Here is a 9,698-nt window from a genome sequence, read left to right as displayed (position 1 = left end):
ATAGTGCACCTTTAAGGAAAAAGGTTGTGAACCACTGATGTATGGTGTATATAGTAAAAGTGTCTCTTGCCGTTCTCCGGTGTATCCGGGGCTGCAGAGACACTGTCCGGTGGATGACATACAGAAGCCGTTGTTGTGACACTGACATTCCTGGGAACAGTTCTGTCCAAATCTCCCCTCTGGACATGGCTGGCCACACACTGTACCCTGCACAACAGGAACATACAAACAGTAAACCGTCATCATCATGTGAGCAGATTTTACACCTCCGATCTTTGTGTGCCTTTAGGTTTTCTAGAAAAAGATTATCTAATTTTCCTAATCACGGATACAACTCCTCTATACTGTATTGTAGTCTATAGTTTCAACTGCTTCTCACAGAGCTCCTATCATATTATGACCCCAAGTTACTGATTTTAGAAGACTTTGACATCTGTTTCCTGTCTTATAGCCTTTTAACTTTATCAAAAATGTTTAAAAAGTTGACCATTGCTTTACTCTCGTCATGCCTTTCTGTCTGCTGGTTCAGCTCATACTGACATGTTATCAGAGTATACTGGCATGTGTGAGGACGCTGTGACTACTTTGAAGATTAAGTTGTCCTACTAGTAGGGACCTGCTAATGTTTATTTCCAGCTCTATATTCTCAGTCAGAGATTCCACTAGAGCAGTTTTGCATGATTCACTCTTCAAGCACATCCTTGTTTATCTAAATACTGAAAATTCATGCAACCCTTTCAGTTCATTGTCTCTTTGGTCACAGCAGCCCGTAATGCGTATGCGTCTGAGACATCCGGGAGCCAAACTGGCTAACTTCCGGTTTAGCCCTCCTTTTACTTAAATGGGGATAAATGCTTTAAACATGCTTAAAAATGTTATTGGACCGAATGGATCAAATTCTGATAGTGATATAAATCATTTCACGGGGATTGTGACACTCAAAAAAATTTATCCACCGCTTTACAGCTGCTTCTTTCACAATGTAAGCTTATTGGAAAACATCTTTTTGGACTAGTGTGCATCCTGTGACGGATGCCATTGCTGTAATTAGAAGAAGAAATACTTTATTGTGACTGTGCTGGACTTGAACCAGTGACCCTCTGGTTCCCAAACCAAGTCCCTACAGACTATGGTTTGGCCACTATGTCAAGTTTGGCACTCTTCCTGGGGGATTGGTCAATACTGTTTCGTCCTCTCGCCGGTGTGCTCTGACAGCATGGTAGCTTCAGTACCTTAGCTTGAAGAAAACAGCAATATGATGCACTGAATTTGATGGATTTACTGTTTATTAGGTCACAGATGAGACAAGAATTACACCACTGTAGTGGAGTATTTCTGTGGGACCCCACTGATGGAAATATAACTTTAGCTACTTGTTGTTAGCGTTTAGCTACTTTAGCCATTAACTTGCTGCTGCTGTTAGCTGGTTAGCAGTGCAGCTAACTTATCCGTCCTATGATGTGACTCTCCCTGGACTGAGAGCTCAGAGCACTGGGGCAGTGTCAGTGTCTAACATTACATCTCTAGTACAACAGCTTTGGACCACCGGGAGCGCCAGTGCCTCGAGCTCCCAGTCCGTTAGCAGCATCTAGTGGTTAGCTAATAGCTACAAGTAAATGTCCACCAGTAAACTCTGTAAATCCCTGAGAGGTAAGGCAGAGAAGCCGCCTGACATCAGAGGAAAATACCTAACTTTACAGGAAGACTTTCTTCAGACAGAAACCAGAAGGGTTAGTCCTGATTCCTGTGCAGAGCACTCAATAGTTTAGACAGACTAAGCGGGTCCCTGTAATTAGTGCCCATGCTTAGTTGTGCTCTGCCTGGAGCAGATAGCCATATAAAGAAATTTTTGACTAGCTGATGTCAGCTAGTCACGTAAAGTAGCTGTTAAATTCTGTAGGCCCTTAGCACCTTATATAATGTACTGTATACATTGTGCCACTTTTAAAATGGTCATTATGAGTATGAATGACAACAGGCCATTCTTCTAAATAGCTCAAACAAACAGTTGGGGATGTGTACCATCCATCCTGCAGGACAGGAGCACTCTCCAGTTACATGGTGACACACTCCTCCATTCTGACATGGACATCTCTCTTCACACTGCTGCCCATGTTTCCCTGGAGGACACAGGTCTTCGCAGCTATGAAGAAATAGAAAACAGCTTCCAGTTAATATTTATCCACTTTCGAAGGTCAAGAAGGTCAAAAATGCAAGTTTACTTTAAAAAACAATTGTAAAACTGGAGAAGTGAGTATGTCACTTTTATTTTTGGTTGCAAATACAATACATTATTATTATTATTATTATTATTATTATTATTATTATTATTATTATTGCACAGTTATCGTGGCTGCAATTGACCTTAAACTTATTCACATCTCAAAAAATAGAAATTCAAAATATCAGGACTTTGACAAGTGCATTTGTCCACATGGATGCAGCCATTGCAGCCCATTTTTCTCTGTGAATTAAGGGTTTATTGCAACCAAATCAGCATTGGTGATTGCTGGAAAAACTGTGGAAAGACTAACAAAGACAAGTTTTAGGCGTGGTGAAATACTGATTTTGTCAATGGACTCTAGTGGCTGTCATCTTGAGGTGCTGGTGCTCTAGAGCAACATCTAGTGGCAGTGAATTTCCTATATATGTAACCTTTAACATTAGTCTACACAGACTATTTAGAGCAGACTATATTCAAATCGCACTCAAAAGTTTTGTGTTGCTTTAAAATAATTTAATAACGATATGGCAATGTTATTCTACCTGGAATATTTGGATTAGAAAGAAGCAGATTCTCACACATCCTATCTTTCGACTTACAAAGCTCCAGTGTATCCCGGTGAGCACTTGCATTCTCCGGTGACATGGTGACAGGTGGCTCCATTCTGGCACTGGCATTTCTGTTGGCATCCGTTACCATAGGTGCCCACCTCACACTGGGCCTCACAGCGCCAGCCTCTATATCCAGGAGTGCAGATACAGGCTCCAGTGATGGGGTTACACAACGCTCCGTTCTGGCACTGACATCTGTTACTGCAGTGGGAACCCCAGTGGTTACTGTCACAAGCTGAGGGAAAGAAAAACTTAGTTAATGAAACAAATCTGTTGAGCCTCTACCACTAGTACCACCAGATGAACAAGACATTACATAAAGATCTTCTTAGAACTGGCCGCTTGTATACCAGTTCAGAATACTGAGCCTTCTAACAAAAGGATCCCATGTTCAGCCTACATTTTACCTTTCACACCAAACCTGAAGACATGTAATGTAATATCCCAATGTAACACAAGATGCAGGGTTGGGGTGAGTCACATTGTTTTCTGCTCTGTTATCATCTAGATAATCATTGGTCCTGTAATTATTCTTTCTCCCCAAGTGACCCATGATGCAAACCTGATGTCAAAGTGGGTCCAGTACAAAGGACAACTATTTTACACTTGTGTAAATCCAAAGGAATTCATCTGTGAATACTGCTTAAACCATATGGCTAGTGTTGCATGTGCTACATTTTATAGTGGCTATACAATAGGTGCCTTTTTTAAGTTACAGTTGTTTCCTTATTGATCACCAATCCCATGAAAAGACCAAAACCAAAAAAACGGAGTCTGCACACAGTCATTTGATCAAGTATTCAGCGTAGTACAATCATACTCATTGAACAGAGGACAACACCTGAAAGAAAATTTTTTAAACAGTTTCTGATCTTGAGGAAAATCCATAAATTTGTCTTTCACTTGAACTGGTGCGACTTTTCTCCGGCATAAGCCATACGTCAGTTGCTCACCTCAAACTCATCTAAAATGCTACTGCAAGGGTTTTAACAGGAGATTTGATCACATCCCATTCTTGCCTCTTTGGAATGGCTCCCTGTGGCTCAAGACAACTTTCAAGGCTTCACATGATCAAGTGAAGTCTAGTTACATATAATAATCTTTTCTGAACAAAGGTCCAGCCAGAACCAAAGAGATTTGACAGTCATTAATCTTGCTAGGCAACTGGATTTGTGAGAAATCTCAAGATCATGCAAGAATCCATCTTGCCAGTCTTTCAGTTTTGCACTTGTGTCCAAACCACAGTGGTTTAAACCAGACTCGGGAACTTTGTGGAGCCACTGGCAGCTACAGCATTACCTATGTGTGGGGTTATTAAAGATGCTGTTAACATCAGTTCTATCAGAACTGGAGAGCATTTTTTTTTATTAAAAGAAGAGCAAAGAACATCACTAAATGCTTTTCTCAATAGAAAAAATGTTTCCTCTCTTCTCCCGACTGACCTCAGTAAGAGTTGGACTATGTTACATGGGTTCATTGATCTGATTATTTAAAGTTCACTGTGGGGGTGGCGATAGACACATGGTACAGATGAAACTCCCTGACATTTTCCAAACACTTTCCAGGGATGACTTCCCAGTTGATTCTGTGTAACAAACAATCTAGCGCAATCAGGTTAGTGTGCTACCACATCGTCAATTTAAGTAACCCGTTTGAACAAACTTTTGAGGCTGAAACCAAAGCCTGCCCCTCATCATTGACAGGAAAACCATCTGAATCTACAAGCAGCCTGAGACTCGATTACTGTGTGGCCAGGAGGACTAAGACCTGAACCCACCTCATTAACCTTTGGCTGCTGCATTTCAGCCTTAATCAGACCACACCTCATACACATGAGCGAGGTCTGCCATGTATCTGGCCTTCCCATCACAACTTGCAATGGAAAATTACCCATGTGTAGCCACAGTAAACTGGTAAACTTCAGAATGTGTTGGACCGCATGTTTATTCTAGATGTCTTTCATCTTGAAGAGAACACATCAGGATGCCACTGCCCTCTCAGGGCCTAGCAATGACTAGGGGCAAAATGGGAGGGAGTCAGAAAGGTTTACAATGACTGCCAGACCTTTCATTATAGGACCCTACGTCATGGTGGTCTAAATTAAGTTCAGGGGAAAGTGAGATTTTTAACTAGGAAAAAGACAGAAATTAAAGATTCAGACAAGGACACCTACTCTGTGTATATTACTGTAGCATTGTAACTGTTTGGCAGGTCATTAGCCATTAAAGGAACATTCCAGTTTATTAAATCATAGGTTTATTTCATAGTTTTGTCCAACATTTGTATTGGCTGTGATTATATGTATGACTGTAACCAAAGTAACTGACTGATTTCTTTCATGGCACCAAAAGAAATCTTGGTGCATCCTTGTGTTATGGTTAATGGAGTGCACTTATATAGCGGCTTTCTAGTCTTCTGACCACTCAAAGTGCTTTTTACTACATGTCACATTCACCCATTCACACATAATAATTTATCGTCTTTAAAAAGGCTAATAAAAAGCTAAATCACTGTCAGACAATAGCCGATGGATCCCGAGATCCCTTTCGGCTAGTGTGTTTTGCCACTGCCCTCCACTCGGACTGTTTAACCTGCAGGCAACCAAAACAAAAGCTCAGTTGTGATTGGTCAATACTCTGCCTACAAACAGAAATGCTTCCAATACTGAAATCTTGGTCACTTGACTTCAGATTATGCACATACATGTCAATAGAGATGGAGCTTCACAGGGTGTTGCAAGGCCTTCTTGAAACTTTTTTAAAAACAGTATATCTCATCTATATCTCAGCATTTCAGTCCTTACAGTGAATAAAACTAAATTAAATTATTTTAAAGTTTTGATTATTAGTTAAGATCTAAACTCTGAAGAGCTGAACATAAGCTATATTATGTATAGGTATATCACAGAGCCTTCACTCTCTGATAAACAGCCTCATCCTTTTTTAGAAAAGAACAATGACAACAAAACACTGAATTTGTCAAAAAAGAAGCCTATTGAGTGTGTATGATGGTTAAAAATTCTGAAAATACAGACAGATAATTGAAGAAGAAGATCCTAAATGTATCAGGAAAACCGCAAGCAATATTGACGGGAAGTAATATGCTCATAATTCTTCTTTAAACAAACTGTGGTTCATTGTACAGTTCATCAGTTGTTCTGTACTCTTATTCTTATGCATTAAATATAATATGAAATATCTATAAAATGTCACTTAGCTAGTTTACTCAGTGATAGAAAAGGCCTCCTTTAAGGAAAAAGGTTGGTTAACACTAAAGCAATTTGAAAATGGTCAAAATATGTACATGGAAAATATGAAACAAAGGACACATATGAATAAGATAAAATGAAAAGATACTTTGTAACTCAATATTGCACAGGAAAATTGAGGCCTCCAAGCTAGTTCAGGCAGTCTACTGCTGCACTTACTGCAGCGTATATCCAACGCACCTTTTTATCATGGTGGTGTACTGAGGTCATCAGTGCTCTGTTTACTCATTTGCTTGCCAAGCCCTTAGCTTGAATAGACTACTGTTTCCAAGATCAAGAATAAATTACACTCTCAACAAACTTCTCATTCATGCTGATGTTGTTAATTTTGGTTTTGCACGACAAATAAACTGAGAAATATGATTTGAGAAACTGTTTCCCATCTGTTCTGTGGGATTCTGCAGGCTGTGACTGACCTCTGCAGCTGATTGTGGTTTTACTGCTCTGATTAGAATACACACATGGCAGGAGCAGTCAGCAAGCTGGTTATGGCACATGCTGTATGGCCTCCTCAGCATCACTAGTTGTTTCCAGCCAGCAATCTTGGTTGCATGTCATACCCCGCTATCTCCCCTGTTTCCTGTCTGCCTCTGTTGTCCAATAAAAGCAAAAAAAATCTTCATAAGAAATATACACATTGCAGCTGCAGTAAAACTAAGTGACTGCAGTGATGGTGTCCCAGTGGTTTATGGTGAGAGTTTCTCTGTGGTGGAGTGCAGAAAACAGATGCACTGTCAGCTGCAGAGAGGATGTAGAAAATATAAAACCAATCAAAGTCTTCTTAACCTGCTCTCAAAGTTATAATAAATCATGTTTTTGTTGGACTGCTACTGAAATTAAAGAAATACATAAGACATATGGCAATAGAAATACTTAAATTATCTAACTAAATTGAGAAGAAAAACAATAATGGGGATATTCAAATCTTTACAATAAAGAATCATTTAAGTTAATCAAGTTCAGTTATTTAGTTAGTTAATTCTTAAAGGACATGGTCACACGTATGTAAAATTAACATTGGCAAATACTTGTTTAATTCCATTCTATGCGAGCGAACGAGCGAATAAAACCTTTGCTTCTAGTGGCAAAGCAGATTCATATCTCCACTTGGGCAGATCTAGAGAGACTTTCATGTGGTGGCAAGAGGGTGGCATGGAGACTTTAAACAGTGGCAGAAATATAAGTGCATTTCATCACAAACAATATATAAATATTTGCTTGAAAAACATTACATCATTGTCAGCATTTAACACCAAACTTGCGGTGGCCAGCTGCCACCTCATGCCACCCCTGTAGATCTACCCCTGTTTGCTTGGAGTTCAACAGTGGTAGCTGGTAAAGTTGCGACTAAAGTAACAAATATGTGTGTGTGGTTGACCACTACAACCCCTACAAATAAACCAGCAAACTGATTTCTGTATGCAGTAAATTCTGCACTGCCCACATTTCGCATCAGAAAGAGATGGTCACTCACCAAATTGGCCTATGTGTGACTGTACCCTAAGGAATAACATGGCTTTTGCTGGATTTACCTGCAAGAGGGCCAAAAAATTAGTTGTGGAGCCCTTCAAGTAAATAAATTAAACAAAAATGCATTTTGTAATATGCTTTGGCTTGGCGTCTTGAAGCTTTGAGACCCGAAGAATTAGTATATGACCTGCGAATGAGACTCAACAATCAACTCTCTTTCTCTGCACTGATTGGTTGTTTTCATTCAGGCCCGGTCGATTCTTGCAAAATACTATTAGGAGGTACTAGGAGAAGCCAGAGGAACCAATTATTTTTTTTTTTTTTAACAGATTATCAGTCTCATGGACTACTGTCAGGATATAGTAAAAGTTTCAGCAAATATGACAAAAAGTGATTTCTATAAAAGTTACCTATTGCAGCTTTAAGTTTAGATTGTTTGCTCAAACTTTTAATTATTTTTTTATTATTTAGGTTTTGGTGAGTTACATTACTGGCCACATTATTCATACAAAAGGTGCCATAAAGAAGGTTGTTGTTTTTTTTAAATACCATTGAATATCCTTAGAACTGGCTCCTCTCTTCTACTGCATCAACACAGCCTGGTGTTTGTGTGCCCAGCATGCAGAGTAACACAGCCACCTCCAACCATTCCACCATTCTCAAGTTGTTCAAGTGATAAACAGACTCCTTTTATTCCTCCTGCATTAGCCTGCTTCACTCTGACCTGATAAAAAGTGCATACTTCCTTTTCCTCAGGCAGTCTGGCCCTGTGTGACAAACAGTGGCGAGGGCCGAGGGGGGAGGGGCGGGGGACAAAGAGGAGGAGGAGATTAGAGATACTAAGATGCACATGTAAAACCCTCCTGCATTCAAATCTGCCATCCTGGTACCTTTGTGAAACCTGACCTAGATTGAAGAAAGGCCAAACTCCAGGAGCTCGGGGGCTCTTCATCTGTTTGCCGGAGAACAAACTGTTCTCTTTCATCAGCCTATTCAAGATGGCCGTGGACAAAAAAGACCTCACTGTGCCAGTTTGGTCACAAGGCTGTATGCATCACAGTCTCAGGCAGGATCTCATGGTTTTTATTCTAGTATGTGCACCATGAGAAATACATCTATAAGACCTCATAATGCTCCAGAAGTCATGTGTCATTTGACTCCATGCTGACACAACAAGTCATAAAAATGCAAAAAAAAAAAAAAAAGCTTTACACATTGGACTAAAAGAGATTTCAGGGGTAAAGGAGTCAGTCTAGTAGAGAAAAAGACTTGAGCCAGTAATTTGAGCTGCCAGTTGTTGAGAGTTGGCTCTGCTCTGGGGAGGGATTGGGACTGGGATGTTTTTCCATCTATTTAGTGATTACCCAGTCTACCAGGCATGGTGCACTCATGGGAACACAGAACGCCTTTTACACTGATACCGAGGTTTCCCAGTGAGAAGAAACATCTGTAGCATTCCTCCAGTTTTTGTTGCTGATCGAGAATGTGTGTCCTCCTCCAGAGTTTTATTGTCATATTACAATAAAATGATCTCAACAATAAGCAGTATCTTCTATACACACTTTTTTAAATATGTAAAATAACAAAAATAATATACCACAAATAATCTGTTTGCTTCTTTGAGCTGCATGAAGTGTATGTCTTTAAAGAGGTACTCCACCAGTTTCGTTGTCTTGGAAAGTACTCAGGATGTGAAAACAGTTGTATAATATCTTCTCTGGCTTTGGAGGAGCTTTGGTAAATCTGAAACCCTGATGTCATAGTGATGTCAGGGTTATCTCATATATCTTGGGTTCTGAGATGACAAATTTATTACAGAATGCCTGAGTTACAAACTGGAGGCGTGGACACCAGAGGGCTGTTTCCAGACCACATTTGAAGTGCCCCCCTCCTCCCACTTTACACTAAAAAGTTACATTTATTATGAACTTGTAGCTAAAGTACAGGCTCAACACACATACTACAGAAAAATTTAAGATCCAACTAACAAACCTTACACCATAGATAGACTATAATAAAAAAAAAAAACAAGTATCCTTGAGCAAGAATGAATGAGTTAGTTTCTGTTCGATGGACTTTGCCATCACTGTGTGAATGGTTATGAAAGGATGAATGTGGCACGTAG

General features: G+C 39.8%; 1 protein-coding gene across 1 annotated transcript in view; it reads right to left on the bottom strand.

Annotated features, from left to right (window-relative positions):
* Positions 1 to 69: 69 nt before the first annotated feature.
* LOC118332336 (multiple epidermal growth factor-like domains protein 10) overlaps positions 70 to 9,698 on the bottom strand; it is a gene marked incomplete at its 3' end in the record, with an annotated part of 46,645 nt that continues 37,016 nt past the window's right edge. The window contains 3 exon segments of the mRNA XM_035667567.1: positions 70 to 207; positions 2,023 to 2,143; positions 2,824 to 3,070. Of these exon segments, the coding sequence (XP_035523460.1) occupies positions 70 to 207; positions 2,023 to 2,143; positions 2,824 to 3,070 (506 nt within the window).

The sequence above is a fragment of the Morone saxatilis genome, unplaced genomic scaffold (assembly GCF_004916995.1).
Source record: "Morone saxatilis isolate NCDOM2014 unplaced genomic scaffold, NCSU_SB_2.0 Contig21, whole genome shotgun sequence".
Lineage (NCBI taxonomy): Eukaryota > Metazoa > Chordata > Actinopteri > Moronidae > Morone > Morone saxatilis.
This window is presented reverse-complemented; position numbering and strand designations above follow the sequence as displayed.